The sequence below is a fragment of the Sminthopsis crassicaudata genome, chromosome 4 (assembly GCF_048593235.1).
Source record: "Sminthopsis crassicaudata isolate SCR6 chromosome 4, ASM4859323v1, whole genome shotgun sequence".
In the NCBI taxonomy this organism is placed as follows: Eukaryota; Metazoa; Chordata; class Mammalia; order Dasyuromorphia; family Dasyuridae; genus Sminthopsis; species Sminthopsis crassicaudata.
The window spans coordinates 131,929,910-131,948,024 of NC_133620.1; the positions used below are offsets into that span (position 1 = coordinate 131,929,910).

General features: G+C 36.2%; 1 protein-coding gene across 2 annotated transcripts; it reads left to right on the forward strand.

Annotated features, from left to right (window-relative positions):
• The first annotated feature begins 8,798 nt into the window (after positions 1-8,798).
• LOC141541106 (mas-related G-protein coupled receptor member H-like) lies at positions 8,799-17,564 on the forward strand. 2 transcript variants are annotated; one of them, XM_074265176.1, is made up of 2 exons: positions 8,799-9,114; positions 14,817-17,564. In XM_074265176.1, the coding sequence occupies exon 2, from the start codon at positions 14,884-14,886 to the stop codon at positions 15,916-15,918; it is 1,035 nt and encodes a 344-aa protein (XP_074121277.1). In that variant the 5' UTR covers positions 8,799-9,114; positions 14,817-14,883; the 3' UTR covers positions 15,919-17,564. The 2 variants fall into 2 exon arrangements, with proteins under 2 accessions (XP_074121277.1, XP_074121278.1); XM_074265177.1 differs by having other exon boundaries at positions 14,852-17,564.
• Positions 17,565-18,115: the final 551 nt, after the last annotated feature.

Here is an 18,115-nt window from a genome sequence, read left to right on the forward strand (position 1 = left end):
CAAAAGGGAAAGAAAATGAGAAAGAAAACAAAACTTAAGCAAACAAAAACAAAAAGAAGTGAAAATGCTATATTGTGGTCCATACTCAGTTCCCACAGTCCTCTCTCTGGGATAGATGGCTCTCTTCATCAAGAGATCATTGAAACTGGCCTCAATTATCTCATTGTTGGAAAGAGTCACAACCATCAGAATTGATCATCATATAATATTGATGTTGCTGTGTACCATGAAGTGATTTTTTAAAAGAGGAAATGGACCCACATGTACACAAATATTTACAGCACTTCTTTTTGTGATGGCAAAAAATGGGAAATTGAGAGGATACCTATCAATTGGAAATATCAGTCATAGCTGATAATCCTTTAATATTGCTGTTACTATATACAATGTTCTCCTGGTTCTGCTCATTTCACTCAGCATCAGTTCATGTAAGTCTTTCAGGTCTCTCTGAAATCATTCTGCTGATCGTTTCTTATAGAACAATGGTATTCCATAACATTCATATACCAGGATTTCATAATTATTTATAATATTTTGTAGGTTCCATTTAGAAGTGTCATTTGTACTTAGATGAATCTTCAGAAGCGGCTAATTGTCATCCATTTCAGCATCTCTTCGATACGTGCCCCAGTAAGACAAGAGAATTCTTGATTTCAGAGTTGGACCTCCTTGGTAGTTTAGATTCACTATCAGCATGTAATGAGACACACATAGGTCAACAAGATAAAAATGACATAAAGAATGGAGTATTCAGTATGATTAGGCCCTTATCCCTTCTATAGGGACATATACTGAACCAATGAGCATCTTTAGATTTAGAAAATTACCAAGTTTGAAGAGCCCCAACATGGTCTTGCCTTTTTATACCCTATGTGAACAGCAAACTATAAAAATAAGATCTGATGTCACTAGGAAGCTTCATCACCAACATTGTTTTTGAGCCTGAAACACCTCCTTGCCCCCTCATCCTCACCCCAGTACTAAGTATTCCATCCTTTTTGTCATTTTTAATTGTAGATACAATTGTAAAACCTTTTTCTTCCTTTTCTCTTCTGTGTAATATTCTTGCTATTATTATAGTAAAAAAAAAAATAGGGACAAATTATGTTCAATCCTACTTAAGAAAGGTATACTACACAAAGGAGAATAGAAATTTAGAACTATTTGTGAAACTGTTATTTTCTATTATACATAACTTGATATATATATGTATATATGTATGTGTATATATACATATACACATATACACACATACGTAAAAATCAGCATGCTTCTTTTCTTTTTTTCTTTTTTTCTTTTTTTCCTGAGGCTGGGGTTAAGTGACTTGCCCAGGGTCACATAGTTAGGAACTGTTAAGTGTCGGAGTCCAAATTTGAACTCAGGTCCCCCTGAATTCAGGGACTGACTTCATGCTGTATCCACAGCATGTTATTTTCAAAGCTGTCCCGTTTGTTTGTTTCCTTCTGAATTTTTTTCTCTCTTTTAATTAAGACCAAATCATTTTGAGAATTATTGCTTTGGAAATATGAGTAGTACTGCCATATCACTTTTTTTTCATTATTTCTCTCCCTCTATATAAATTGTTATTAGGTTTCCTAACTCTCTAATGTAATCCTTTGGTAGCTTGGTCGATATACTGAAAAAGTAAATTAACTTGTGTACCTGTTGTCATTTTATTATTATTTTTTTTACTGATATTTTAATTATGTTTGCTTTGTGTAACTAAGAACAATTAATATACTTCTAATCATTTAGGTATATTTATGTTTATTTATTATTTATTTAGTTTATTATTTAGGTATGTTTATTCCCATCAAATGGTTTTATAATTGTATTTGTATAGTTCTTATGTGTGTCTTAGCTGATAGTCTCTTGAGTATTTTAACATTTTGCAGTTATTTTGAATAAAATTTTTTTCTCTGTCTCTTCCTGTTGAGATCAGCCCTGTTTCTAGCCTTCAACATCTGTTTCTCTTTGCTCCAGAGTCTTCTCCCAAGCTTGGGACAGAGGTTATTCTCTGATCAGAATCATCTCTAATTGCTAGCTCCAGTCCATCTCTCTTCCAGGTTATATATTTTCTCCTGCTCTCATCTGTTTATTTGAGGTCTTCTGAACCTCATAGGACATGATGCCATCACCTGCCACAAAGCTGCCCCTTGAGGGGGGGCCTTGAGCAACCTAAATCATTTTCTCCTTCTTTGAACTTTTCCCTAATTATTGATAATCAATAAAGACTCATGCTCCTTCCTGATGACTCGGTACTCTGGCCACCTTTTCCAGGTACTGGTTGCACATTTACTCATTTCCCAGAATTTCACTGGTCATGGGGCTCAGCATTGCCCCCTCCAGATTTCCCTCTACTATTATCAGTCCATAACTTCTCTTCCTTTAACTCATTCCACCCAAATTTATCAATCAATAATCTGTTCTCTATCCGGGATATTCTCCAACTTTATCAGTGAAAATACTCCTCCATTTCACTTCCCTAATTCTCCTTTCAATATTCATCCCAAATCTCACCTTCTATAAGAGGTTTTACCTGGCTCCTCTTAGCCTAGTGTCTTTCCTTCGAGATTACTATTCTTTTACACTATATGACATCATGTATATCACAGTTATATGCATGCCTTTTTTTTTTTTTTTTTTTTTTTTTTTTTTTTTTTGCTTTGGAATGTAAAGCTCCTTTTCTTTTCTTTTCTTTTTTTTTTTTGGTTGAGGCAATTGGGGTTAAGTGACTTGCCCAGGGTCACATAGCCAAGGAAGTGTTAAGTGTCTGAGATCAGATTTGAACTCAGATCCTACTGACTTCAAGGCTGGTGCTCTAACCACTGCACCATCTAGCTGCCCCTCCTTTTCAATAATGAGGTAATTCAAGGTAATTCCAACAGACTTGTGAAATTGTGAAGGAAAGTGCCATTCATATCCAGAGAGAGAACTAAGAAGACTGAATGTGGATCAAAGTACAGTATTTTCACCCTTTGTTGTTTGTTTGCTTGTTGTTTGTTCTTTTTGTTTTTTTTTTCCCTTTCTCATCTTTTTTTCCCCTTTTGATCTGATTAGTGTGGGTGATTAGTGTGCAGCATGATGAATATGGAAACATGTTTAGAAGAACTGCATATGTTTAACCTATATTGCTCTCTTGGGAAGGGGGGAGGATAGGGAGGAAATTTTGTAATACAAAATCTTGAAAAAAATAATTGCGTTTATATGGAAAAATAAAATGCTATTAGAATAAAATTTCAAATAAAGAAATATAAATCAATGAAAAAATAGAAACAGTAGAAGTAACAGCAATAAATTCTATAATGCAATGTTTGAAAAAACCTGAAAACATCAATTACTTGAGGTCAGAAGTCCCTATTTGATAGTAAGTAATGGGGAAAATTAAAAGCAATCTGTCAATAATATGTGGTTAGATCAGTATCTTATAAGAGCACAATAAATTATAAAGTTTAAGTTAAAATTTTTGAATAACGTCACAATATTATAAAAAGAAAAAAAAAAGAATGTGAATTCTCTGAGAGCAGGGATCATTCTTTACCTTTGTTTGATCACTTAATACAATGCCTGGAACGTAGTAAGCAGTAAAAAAAAAAAAAAATTGGTTTTGTAACTCTTAGGTTGTATGTCCAATGCACTGATCTGTCCTTTTTCTTGTTCACGGACCAAAATGTTTATGGATATAAATTTCTTCCTCAAGAATGCCTTTTCTGCACTACCCCAAATTAGAATATGTTTTTCATTATCATTTTCTTTAATGTAACTATTGTTGGTACAATTAGTTCATTAGCAGAAGAACTTAGGTGAAGGTAGAAGCCTCTCTTTAACGACATTATTTTTAAAAAGTCTTTTCTTGATATTTATTTACATCAATTCAGTTTCTTTCTTTTATTCCTTCTTTTTCTTCCCAAAGAGTCATCCCTTATATCAAAGAATTAACAAGATTAGTCTTGAGAGGTATTCTGGAGCAACTAATTGCCTATTTTTCTTATAATAAGTTCCTTTTATTCAATAATTCATAAAGTATCTCATTTGAACCACACAAGAAGTTTATGAGGTAGGCAAAGATATTATCATTCTGTTTTGTAGATGAAATAACTAAGGCCCATAAAAAGCAGTGTTTATATGCTAGAACCAACTGTACTGGCTCAAGCTGATTGTCAAATTTTCATTGTGAGCCCTTACACCTGAGAAATGTGTAAACACTAAGAACCAGGATTTGATGTATTGTTGTGATTTGCCTAGACTTAAATATTACATGTTTAACCTATATTGGATTTCTTGCTGTCTAGGGAAGGGGAGTAGGAGGGAGGGAGAAAAATTTGGAGCACAAGGTTTTGTAGGGGTGAATGATGAAAACTATCTTTGCATGTATTTTGAAAATAAAAAGGTATTATTTTAAAAAACAAGTTTAAAAATGCTAATAATTCAGATTTCTTTATAAATATGTCTTGTGGGAGGTAGCTAGGTGGCAAAGTGGATAGAGCACCAGCCCTGAAGTTAGGAGGACCTGAATTCAAATGTGATCTCAGACACTAATACTTAGCTGTGTGACCCTGGGCAAGTCACTTGACCCCAACCACCTCAGCAAAAAGCAAAAAGCAAAAAAATAAATAAATAAAAAATTAAAATTAAAATAAATAAATTAAAGCTCTTGGGTACTTTTCTTTCCAAGAGAATGTCAGTTGTCAACACATCCCAAGCACATCCTCATCAAATTTCCATTTGAAATAAAATGTTCCCCATGTATGACCTAATGTCCAGTTTTCTTGGGATGTGTTTTCCTTGGTTGGGTTTAAATATAGCGTTAGATACATATTAGTTGTGTGTTTTTGAACAATTATAATCATTCTGATCTGCAGGGTTTTTTTTTAACTTGTAAATTGGGATGAATAATCATACCTACTTCAAAGGCAACCCACCAGTTTTTGAGTGTGAAGAAAGCTCAAAAAGAAAAAGGCTTTGGGAAGTGGTTCCCCAAGACAAACTGTGTCTTCACGTTCTGCTGAGACTTGGTCCATAGGGCAATCCCAAACTTTGGAATAATGCTCTCAACTTTTCTTCTCTTGGGTCCTTTAGTGAGAGTGTTCCGTGTAGTACAGAAATCTTGAGAACATCAGCTTAGATGTTATTTTTATCTAAATCCTTTCTCTTCCCTGCCTTCTTCATCAAGTTTCCATTTGAAATAAAGTTTTCCACATATATGACCTAATATCCAATTTTCCCCAGGGCTACAAACAGGAATTTTGTACTTTAAAAAACTTCAGAAAAAGTTACTGAACACATAAAAATAGAAGAATTGAGTTCTCGTCCATAAAGAGGGCAATGTCCCAGGGAGGTGAAGGTCCTGCATTTCTCCTATCCCACACTGGATGGTAGGGAACATTTTTTTGTTACATGAAAACTGCCCAATATGGTCACGGAATGTCAGAGTTGGAGGGCATCTGGTTCAAGTCCTTGAAGTGAAGGGAACAGAAGCCCAGAGAGGTGATGACTGCCAGAGTTATAGAATGGTCCCCATCTCCCAAACGGGCATTCTTATCAAGCTGATTTTTTTTTTCATCTGATGGAAAAATTCAAGAGAACTTATATTGACAACCATGTCTATCATACAACTAGATGCAGAGAGAGAATTTTAATTGAAAAAGGAAAATAATCATTTCCTGGAGGAAGGAAACACAAACTAGTTTTGAAGGCAAAGATGGGATACTCTGAAATAGTGATAACAGTACTGGCTAGGAATTAAGACCTAGAGTGAACCAATGATAAAAAGGTTTTTCTCCTCTCAAGATGCAATTCTCACTGGGGCACATCTCCTCTTTAAGAAAAGGAAAGAAATCCTAAGAACTAACATAGGGGTAAAAAGAAAAAGTGAAATAAGAGTTGGAAGGTTTGCATATTTTTCTGCCCATACCTCTTTTACAAAACTGTCTTTAAAAATTAGTTGAAATTAGCAGGATGATTTTAGAGAGGCCTGGAGAGATTTACATGAACTGATGCTAAATGAAATGAGCAGAACCAGATCATTTTACACGGCAACAGCAAGACTACACGATGATCAATTCTGATGGACATGGCTCTCTTCAACATTGAGATGATTCAGGCCAGTTCCAATGATCTTGTGATGGAGAGAGCCATCTTTACCCAGAGAGAGGATTGTGGGAACTGAGTGTGGACCACAGCATAATATTCTCATTCTTTCTGTTGCTCTTCACTTGCATTTTGTTTTCTTATTCATTTCCTTTCCTTTTTGATCTGATTTCTTTTGCACAGCAAGAGAATTGCATAAATATGTTTACACATATTGGATTTAACATATATTTTAACATGTCTAACATATATCGGATTACTGCCATCTAGGGGAGGGGGTGGGAGGAAGGAGGGGAAAATTTGGAACACAAGGCTATGCAAGGGTCAATGTTGAAAAATTATTCATGCATGTGTTTTGAAAATAAAAAGCTCTAATATGAGAAAGAAAGAAAGAAAGAAAGAAAGAAAGGAAGGAAGGAAGGAAGGAAGGAAGGAAGGAAGGAAGGAAGGAAGGAAGGAAGGAAGGAAGGAAGGAAGGAAGGAAGGAAGGAAGGAAGGAAGGAAGGAAGGAAGGAAGTTGAAATGTCAAGGTGTAATGAAGAGACAGCTAGTTCTGCTGTCTGGCTAAGTAACTTGATATTTCTGAAATTCAGCATCATTATGTAAAAGAAGGGTTTGGAAAGGAGAATAGCCCAACCATATAGCAAGTGAAGGGTTTGCAAAGCATTTGTGTTGTGTACATATCTAAATATATGTATATATATACGTGTTTCTATATTCATAAAAATACATGCGTGTAGTATATACATACAGATATATATGTGTATGTGTGTATAATTATATGCGCACATATATTGTTGTTGTCATTTTAGATATGAACAACTCTTTGTGACCTCTTTTTGGGGGAGTTTTCTTGGCAAAGATAATGCGGTAGTTTGCCATTTCCTTCTCCAGCTCATTTCACAGATGAGAAAATTGAGGTAAACAGGGTTAAGTGATTTGCCTAGGTCATCCAGTTAGTGAGCATCTGAAGCTGGATTTGAACCTGATTCTAGGCCTGGTATTCTATCCACTGTGCCACCTAGCTGTACACACAAATATACATAGATACATATATTATAGATCAGGGTGGGGAACATCTGACCCTGCAGGCTGTATAAGGCCCCCCAAATTATTTGCTAAGGCAACTGTCAGCAATGATGAGCTGAAAGGTAATTACAACAACCCCCTACTGCTTGAGTTCTCTAAGTTGATAATTTTGTATGACCCACAAATTATGTTATAAATTTCCAAATACAGATTGATTTAGATTATTTAGATTATTGTAGAGTTGGATGATAAGGAAAGCTGAACATTGCATAATCAATGCCTTCAGATTGTGGTGTTGGATAATTTTGAGAGCCTCTTGGATAGCAAGGAGATCTAATTAGTCAATGCCTAAAGAAATTAATTCAAAATATTCTTTGAAAGGACAAATGCCAAAGCTGAAGCTTAAATACATTAACCACATAATAATGAGAAAATGAGAATTATTGGAAAAGACCTTGATGTTGGTAAAGATTGAAGGCAAAAGAAGGAAGGGACAGCAGAGAATGAGATGGATAGATGGTTTCATGGAAGCAACAAACATGAGACTAAGAAATAGTGGAAAGACTAAGAGATAGTGAAGGATAGAAGGGTCTGTCATGCTGTGGTCCATGGGATTATGATGTGACTGAATGACTGGACAACAACAATAATGTGTACATTTGCATGTTAAATGTGCCCCAAATATCACAAAATAGAACTAGAGACATGATAGGAGAGGTGTCACACCGTACTTGAATTGCCCAGAGCAACCCCACTGTAAAGATACACTAAGTTATAAAAGAGTCAACGGAAAATTCACTAGACATAGTGTCAAAAAATCCTGAGTTCAAATCCATCATCATCATCACTAGCATTTTTATCATGTCTACTGTGGGTCAGGCATTTTAAGCCCTTTACAAATATCTTGTTTGATTCTCACAGCTCAGAGAGTTAGATGCTATCATTATTTCTATTTTCCATTGAGGAAAGTAAAACAAAAAGAATTTAACTTGTCCAAGTTCACAATACTAGTGTCTAAGATGGATTTGAACTCAGTTCTTCTCCTCTGACCTTTATTACCCATATGACCTTGACCAGTCAAATAACTTTTCTGAATTTCAGTATCCTTGGGGATAAGACATACAATAACTAGTCTGCCAGCTTTGAATCACTGTGCAAATGTGAATATTTGCTATTTTAGGCATCGGGATTTGTGGGTTTAAGATGACTACCTCTGAGGGGCAGCTAAGTGATGCACTAGATAGAGCACTGGCCCTGGAATCAGGAGGACCAGATTCAAAACTGGCCAGACACTTGCTAGCTGGGTGGCCCTGGGCAAGTCACAGCCCCAATTCCCTCAAAAAAAATTATTTCTTCTGTCATTAACAAGTAGCATAACCAGGAAAAAGCCCCAAACTGGACCCCAAACTCTTCATCTAAAAAATGTAAGTAATTAGCCTCTATGATCTCTAAGTTCTCTTCCATCCACATCCTTTAGGAGACTGAATTAGTGCTCAGCACTCAGTACTCTGGCACAGAGTAGGCACTTACTAAATGCTTGTTCTCTCATGCTGGCTTCCATTCCTGGAGCTGCTCCATGTCCAAGCTAAGGCCCTCCTAGGTCCACAACAGTGTAGCCAGCTACAATTTCATCTGCAAAAGGGATTTCAAATCTCACTGGGCATAGATGCAGACTAAGATAAGCTTCTGAGTTCAGAATGTTGCCAGAATGACATTAAGCCTGAATGTCTTCAAGAACCTTCCTTGGTCCCTCCAGTCCAGCCCCTTGCTTTCTCCTCTAATTTCATTGGATGCAATCTGGGGGTGATTGCAGATCAATGGTGATCTCTATTTACCAGCAAGAAATAATCACGTTGTTCAGATCTCAAACCAACGTCCTGAAATGGTCCTTACTGAGTACCGCTGGCTACCTACCCAGGAATCTGTCTATGGAGCAGAAAACAACCTGCTTGGTCGTCGCTCCTACAAACTGAAGCTTGACTGGTATTCTTTATAGTAAGTTAATTCTTTGTTCATCACTATTTCAGAGCAGAGGTCAAACCCTCACTTTACAAAAGAGAAAACCAGGGCTCAGAGTGATTCCATTCAAGGGTCCAGAACAAAATTGAGGTAAGAGCCTGGTTACTTGGCTCCCAGGGCACTTCCATGAAATATTTTGAGTTCTGTTCTCAGTAGGGGAACAAACCTCTTGTGGGTTGGGTTCAATCAAATAACTAGATAGTCTTAGGCTTTTTTGTGTTTATTAACCATTCTTACAGCATCCAGTATTTCCCTTTTTGCTCTAGTAATTCGTCTTCTTAACTCTGAGAGTCAGATAACTCTTTGAGATCAATTTAGTAGTCTAGAGAAAGTTTGGGATCTGTTTGGAGCTCCAACAATGAAACTATAAATACTTGATGTGCCTGATTATTAATTTAATTTCTCACCTTTAATTTCCAAACAGAACTGTTGCTTTTTTTTGCTACTTTCCTTATTCAGTTCACACTCTAGATCTATTTACTTTGGGGTACATGAGTCATCTTCTTGAGAAAATATTATTTCTCATAAAAACTTAATATTTTAGAATTGTACATTTGGGGTATGGGGAAGGTTAAATCCCAAATAACTATCAGGTAAATATTAGTGTATCGATTGTAATGTCAATTACAATTTTTAAGATCATAATAAAATTTGTTTAAAAAAAAAGAAAACTTATTATTAGACTCTTATTGAATTGACAGTGCTGAGCCCATAGTAGATACTAAGTGATCTAATTGATTGATCAATGACAATGGGTATTTATACCTACCAATGGAAGGTCTGCAAGGTCCATAGCATATAAAGAATGATTAAAAATTCATTAATAATCTTTGGTGTTTACTTCTATTATCAAAATGTTTTATTTTCCAAATCCTTTTTCTGCCTTACCCTAAGGAATTATGATCTTAAAATATTTATAAGATCTTGAAGATGGTCTAAACTCCTTACACACTTAAAACTGAGAAATAATTTTATTAAAGTTTTTTTTTTAACAACAGAGCTCAATGTGTTTTGAGCTTCCTGGTATCATATGAAGTTCAAATATATGTGTATAAGATGCAAAATGTGTACATATCCATATATATTCACAGATACATGTGAAAATGTAAACAATTTCATTTACTAATGTCTTGAATTTTAAAAGTATTAGCAATTTCCTAATAACATTGGTTTTGATGGCTAATATGAAAATAGGTTTTGCATGATTTTCTATGTACAATTAATATTTTATTATTTGCTTTCTCAGTGAGTGGGGGAGAGATTAGAGGAAGGGAGAGCATGTGGAACTCAAAAAAATATATAGTGTTGGGTAAGACAATTTTTCTGGTCCTCAGTTTCTCATTTGTAAAATCAGAATCATATTAGCACCCCATGTCAGGCAGTTTGTAAGGATCAAATGAGATAATATGTGCAAATTGTAAGGTGCTCTATAAATCAGAATTATTAAAAATTTTTACAAACATGCTATCTTTGAGTTAAGGACCCAATTATTAGACAATGTTCAGAGCTGGCAAATACAGTAAGTGAACTGCTTGTATAATTAGTAGAAATTAAAAGATGTCTTTGCCCTGAAAGAAATTACGACCTAATTGGAGGTGATAACATAGGTAGAAAGTGATAGAATTAAAAGAAATAGCTAGACAAAGTGGTATTTTAAAAAAACCAGAGGATCTTCAAGGCTTCACTTGGATATTATGTCTTTCCTGAAGCCTGAAGATTTTCAGCAACCAGAGGTCTGACAGGACTTTGATTAAGGCGTGGGGAACAGTTTACATCATTGTTTAGAGGGAGAAAGTACAGGAGGAGATCCAAAATCAGTGAGTAATCCAGTTTTTCTAGAACAGTTTCCGAAAAGAATTGCTCTAAGATAAAGTCATCTGGAGACAGATGGTATAGGGCCACCCTAAGTAAGGAACTTTGCTCAGACCCCATCTGTACTAAGTTTTGTTTCCAGTTCTGTAGGCCACAGTCTTGTAAATTTATTATTTATGTTAACATCCTTTTTTACATTTTGAGTTCCAAATTCTCTCCCTCCATCCCGTCCCTTCTCCCACTTACTGCAAAGGCAAACAATATGATATCAATTATACTTGTGAAATCATGTAAAACTTATTTCTGTATTAGCCATATTTTTAAAAAAATAAAAAGAAAATGAGAAAATTATACTTCAATTTGCAGTCACAGTTCATCAGTTTTCTCTCTGGAGAGGAACAGCACTTTTTCCCCATGAGTCCTTTGGAATTCTCTTGGATTACTTTGTTGATGAGAATAGCCAAGTTTTTCACAGCTGACCATCACCACAATATTGCTGTAACTATGTACAATGATCCAGTTCAACTCACTTCACTTTGTATTAGTTCATATAGGTTTTGCCTATATTTTTCAGAAACCACACCTTCTAGTGACTATATGAGAGTACTCCAGCATAATCATAGGGCACAACTTGTTCAGCCATTCCCCAGTTGATGACCATCTCCTCGATTTCCAATGACCACATAAAGCTTTATTACCACACATAGCTCTTTTTCCTTTTTCTTTGATCTCTTTGGAATAAAGAGTATTTGGTATTGCTGGGTAAAATGATATTCATAGTTTTGTAGCCCTTTGCTATAATTGTTTCCCAGAACAGTTAGATCAGCTCACAATTCTACCAACAATTCTTTCAAGTACCAATTTTTCTATCATACTTTCTAGCATTTGTCATTTCTTATAGCTGTGAAATAGTACCTCAGAGTTGTTTTAATTTCCATTTCTCTAATCAATCATGATTTAAAGCATTTTATATGATTATCAATAGCTTTGATTTCTTCCGAAAATTGCCTATTCCTATCCTTTAACTGTTTATCAACTGGAGGATGGCTCTCATTTTTATAAATTTGACACAGTCCCCTAAAATTTGTGAAATGGTCTTTATCAGATAAAGTTGTTATTAAATATTTGATATTACTTTATTGTCTATGATATCTTTAAGCAAAATGTAGTTTCCCTGATTATCTCCTTTGATCAGGTCTCTTTTTGCTTTTATTTTGTCTGACATCATGATTGCTATCCCTACTTTACATAGTTTTAAAAGGTCATAAATAATCTGAAGCATGTTCAGAAGAACACAGAACAATGAAAGATATTGATTCCATATGACATAAAGACCAGCTAAAGAAATGGGGCACGTTTCTCTTAAAGAAGAGACGCCTCAGATGCATTTTAAGTATCTGAAGGATTGTCATGTGAAGGAAAGATTGGAATTGTTCTGTTCAGTCTCAGAACTGAACCCCCCAAAACTGAGTAGAGATTATGCAAAGGCAAATTTAGGCATAATGTCAGAAAAAAACCCTCAAAAAGCAGAGCTGTCCAAAAGTGGGACAGAATTCCTCTTCCTCAGCGGTTTTCATTCATAGTCAGATTTAGGTAGGTCCTAGTGGGGATTCCTAGGTTAGTGAGCCACTAAGGTCTCTTATAATTCTAAAAATCGGATTCAGCAGGGAATCATCATTTGTACAGCTCTTGCCCTATGCCAGGCGCTACACTGAGTGCTTTTTATAAATGTTATTCCATTTGGTCCTCACAACAAACCAGTAAGGTAGGTGCTATTAGGATCCCCATTTCTGGAGGCAAACAGGGCTAAGTGACTTGCACAGCTGCATCTGATGTCAGAGCTCCCTCCAGTGCACTACCAGCTGCCTCAATCTCTAATCAGTAAATGATCCTATAAACTAAAGGGAGACGCTGGAAGTTTTGGAGCAGGAATGATCTAAGGAGCAACACAAGCTGGATTTACAATGAGAAAAACCTGTGTTCAATTTCCGACTTTCCCAGTTACTGTGCATCCTTAAGCATCTCACTCCTGTTTCCTCACTGGTAAAAAAAAAATAATAATAATAATAATGAATCCTACGTGCAGGGGAAGCCTGTTAGGAAGAAGGAAGCAAGAGCCGTGGGAAGGACGGATTATAGGCCGGGAGATCGGGGATGGGGCCTGAACTAGGAAGGTGAAAGGGTGGAAATAAAGGAACAGATGGGAGAGATTCAATAGGCTTCGACAACTGACTGGGTGAGAGGAGGAGGAGCAAAAATAAGGAAAGGCTCAAAGGGCTTTGGTTCTTTTTAAAATAAAGATGCCCCTGAGGTCATAGCAATCATACTTCTGGATGATTTGCTACATCAGCTGCTTCCTTCTGACAGGAAAGGCTCCAGCTGCTGAGAATCAGGTAGCTGGCAGGAGAAAGAAGACAAAGGGATGAGTGAAGGGCTCCCTAGGTTCTCCCAAACTCTACTGTTCTTTGTAACAGTCTCAAATCCTCACACATAGGTAAGAGCATCCCAGGTAGGAAGGAGATCCTGAAGACACCAGATTAGAACGTTCCATTTTTATTTAACTCATTCCTTTTCATCCCATCTCTCATTTTGTTTCTACTTAGAAATAAAGTTTTCCACAAGCCTAATCTAAAATCCCTTTTCCCTAGAGCTCCATACAGGAATTTGGTTCTAAGAAAAACACAGAAATAATTATTGGCACCTAAAAGTGGAAATCATTGAAGAAAGGCATGTCTAGTTGAGGTCGAGTCCATCTGCAAATGAAGGAATGCTTCCAAATGTCCCAAATCCTCAGGGCTCTGCCTTTCTTCTAAATCCACACTCAATGTTGGAGAGAAAAAGGGTTGGTTTTTTTTTTTTTGGTCATCTGAAAACTATCCAACTTTGAGCTGTATACAATTGAAAGGAAACAGATCTTCTAGTTTAACTCTCTCATTTTCTTGCTAAAGAAACTCAGAAAGGTAAATAACAGTAACTTGGTGACTGAGACAGGACAAGTTTCTCTCCTAGTCTAGCACCCTTCAAAGAAATTTTAGTAATATGTTTGCAATCATATCTAGATGTAGCTTTAGTGTCATATCACAGTGACATGTCATCACAGCAATATGAGAAATCACAGAATTAAAACTGCAAAGGAGAATAACATTTTTATAGAGAGAAAAGATCATCAGCAATTAGATATCCAGTGATAGTGTACTGTAAAGAAGTTATTGGCTGGGTATTAAGGGCGTGATGCACAAAAGGCTCTTCTCCAGTTCAATTCCCCCTGAGGCATTTCTCTTTTTCAAGGAGGAGAGAAATCCTGGTGGTAGTGAGGATGGAAAGATGAGACGCTTTGGGAGTACAGCTGCCTTGCTAAAACAGAACAAAAGATCAATTGACATGTGCTGTAGTGAAAAGAAATGTTTTATGTGAATGAACATATGTAACCTACATCAATTTTCTTACTGTCTTTGAGCAAGAGGGAGAGAAAAAATGAAGGGAAAAATTGGAACTCAAAAAAATTTTAAACGAATGTTAAAAATTATCATTCCATATATGTTTAGAAGAATTGTACATGTCTAACCTATATCAAATTGCTTGCTGTCTTGAGGAGGAGGGAAGGGAGGAGGGAGAAAGATTTGGAACATAAGGTTTTGTAAAGGTGAATGTTGAAAACTATCTTTGCATGTATTTGGAAAAATAAAATACTATTTAAAAAAACTGTCTTTCCATGTAATTAGAAAAAATATTATTTTAAAAGAATTTCAATACAACTCTTTCTAACTAGAGGACTAATATTAATCTACATTATATAAATAATCCCTAAAGTCCCTTCAGACTCTAAATCCCATTAATCTTTTTTCTTTCTTTCAAAAATTGAATAGCTTCTATACATACCATTTTCCATCTCTGCTGGCAGGTTTAAGGAAAAGAATTGATGAATTTTAGATAATGGAGAAGCCTCCAACTATTGCCAGTTTTCCAGAGTCTACATCAGATGCCCATATCCAGGTGAATGAGTCCTTCTTGAAATCACCATCAACAGAAGATGTTTCAGTCTATGTTTCTCTGCTTATCTCCATACTGGGAACAACTGGCAATGGACTTGTCATCTGGTATCTCATCTTCTACTTCAAGAAGAACTCTTTTAGTGTCTACATCCTCCACCTCTCAATGGCTGACTTAACTTTCCTTCTCTGTACTTCTACCAATATTATAGTTCACATGATTTGTTCCAAGCATCACTCAAGCAGGCTACAATTATTTGACTTCATCTTCTGTGGGTTGATTCTGTTTGGCTACAACACTGGTCTCTATCTCCTGACAGCCATCAGCGTGGAGAGATGTCTGTCGGTTCTTTACCCCATTTGGTACCAATGCCAGCGCCCAGAGCACCAATCTGCAGTGGTCTGCACCTTGCTGTGGGCACTCTCCATTTTTGTGACCTGGTTAGAAAGCTTTTTCTGTTTTCAGGATACATTTCCCAGATTCCCTTTTAGACCCTGTGCTGTTGTGGAAGTATTTTTGCTTATCTTGAACTTCCTGGTGTTCGCCCCTCTCATGGTCTTCTCAAGCTTGACCCTCTTCATCAAGGTCTTCTGCAACCTGAAGCATCGCCAGCCGACCAAGCTTTACATCATCATCATCACCACAGTCATTCTGTTTCTTATCTTTGCCATGCCTTTGAGAGTCTTGCTGATGTTATTTGATTTCCAGGATGAAAACTATGAATTCCTATCACGATTATTTACATATTTGATTCTGTTATCTTGTATTAATAGTACCATCAACCCAATTGTCTATTTGGTGGTTGGTAGGTTTAGGGGGCAAAAATCCAAGAAGTCCTTGAGAGATACACTGCAAAGGGTGTTTGAGGATAAGCTCTGTTCCTCTGAGAGAGAGAAGGCGGCACTCCAATTTCAGTGCCATTCAATGGGGACAGCCTTAAAGGAGAAAGCAGTATTAAATGGATTAATGTCTACCTAGGTCAGAAAATACTTACATAGGTGATTTGCCTTAAGCACGTGACCACGTCACTCCAATGGTTCTGTTGCATCTATGCTCATAAAAACACAAATGCCACTGTTTTGCTTTTAAAACTCTTTCCAAATTTATTACACAGTATCTTCTTTCTATATGTGTATAGAGTGCCAGGCCAGCAGTCAGGAAGGAGTTATGAGTTCAAATGCAGCCTCAGACTCTTACAAGTTATGTGACCTTGGGCAGGTCACTTAACCCTGTTTGCCTCAGTTTCTCATCTATAAAATGAGTGGGAGAATGAAAGGCAAACCCTCTAGTATCTTTTTCAAGGAAATCTCAAATAGGATCACAGAGGCATACATGACTCAGAGGACTGAAGAATTCCCTGCATTTTGTGATCCAACTTAAATTTGTTCCTCACATTGGACCTTTTGCATCAGTCAGTCCCTATTTCTGAAATGTATTCCTTGTCACCTTTGCCTCATAGAATCCCTTTCTTCCTTCAAAACCCAGCTCGATCACATTTTCTCCATGAAGTCTTTTCTGATTCCACTCCCTATTCCTCAGCTGTTAGTACCCTTCCTCCCAATATATCTTGTAACTACTTTGCATTTTTTGTGTTCATTCTCTTTATGTTTTTTTCTGAATAGAGGATGGGGATAAGGAGGATGGGTACTGGACCTGTGATGTCTTTGATATAAGGAATTCTTAGACAGAAAATTCCTTCTATCAATGCAAGCTAGCATTTTTTTCTGAAACAATCTTAGAAAGTTCCCAGCACCTTAAGAGATAAAGCATGAGTCCTATAGCCAGGAGGTGACAGAGGCTGAGCTTGAACATGCATATTCTTGGCTTTCAAGGCTGTTGTTGCTGTCCACCATACTATATTGCCTCTCTCTTTATTCGGAAAACACTTAACATAGGTCAGGGTTGTCTACCCTGTTGGAATGCAAGGTCTCTGAAAGTCAGCATCGTTTCTCTCACTTTATCTGTCTCCACACACCTAGCACAGAGTCGGGCACATTTGTCCTAATTCATTTGTTTCAGTCACCTCCGACTCTTCATGAGACCCTTTGGGGTTTTCCTGGCAAAGATTCTTGAGTGATTTACCATTTCGTTCTTGGGGTGTGGCATATAAAAAGGCACTTAATGTTGGGAGGATAAAAAATAAGATCATATTTGAAAAGTGTTTTATAAACTTAAAAGCACAGTATGAATACTAGCTATGACCACTATTACTACTATGTAGAATACATTACATATATATATACAATTTTGGAAAGAAAAAAACTTTGAAAGACTTAAAAAAGCTGACCAAAGCAGGACCCATGATGAAGCATGTTACCCACTTCTGATGGACACAAAAATTTAGACACCAACACAATAAAGATTTGTTTTGCTTGACTGTGTATATTTGTCACAAAGGTTTTTTTTTGTTAGTTTCTTTTCTTGTACTTGGTTACCTGGGGAGAAAGAAGTATGGTAGGATAGGAAGAAATGACAATAGTGAGGCTAAAGGAAAGATAACCCTTATTATGAATTTGTTTCATGCATAGAAGAGACCAGAAGAAAGTTTAAAAGGAAATATAAACAAGCAAAGCTTGTTTTATTAATTTGAAATTAATACATAGAATTTTATTAAACTTTTTTTTAAACAGGCAGAGTGAAAAAGAAAATTTCATAAAGGATCCTTTTTCTGTGTTTGGTTTTATGTATGGAGATATTCTTTTCCCTTGATATATAGATTTAGAATTTTTAAAATAGTGTTTAAAAAAGACATCAAAGGTCCATTAAAAAAGGAGTCTGGCTCTTTCTTCTAGGTGGTTCAGGCTTCTCTAGAAATGAACTACTCTGCACTACCTATCTGGGCCCAATGAGAGTGTTACCTTAGAGAGAAATCCTGTACTTATTATATGTATATATATATGTATACCCACAAGCATGTGGGCCATCGACACATAGGCACCCATGCATGTACAGATATAAGGTACTGCTGTCTTTAATACATGAGCAGGTTGGTTGCCAAAAGGAGCAGATAAATAAGAAGGATTAAATCACTCTGTAAAGAATGTAAGGTGATATTACAAGAAAATCAGAAGAAATAAGCATAACATAGTCTTACATATATGTGTATATATATTTATGTATATGTGTGTGTTTTATATTAAAAAAAAGTAAAAAGTGCACAGCAGAGAACAAAAGA

Excerpts from the sequence above, each read along its gene's own strand:
- LOC141541106 (XM_074265176.1), top strand. The coding sequence starts at position 14,884 with ATGGAGAAGCCTCCAACTATTGCCAGTTTTCCAGAGTCTACATCAGAT.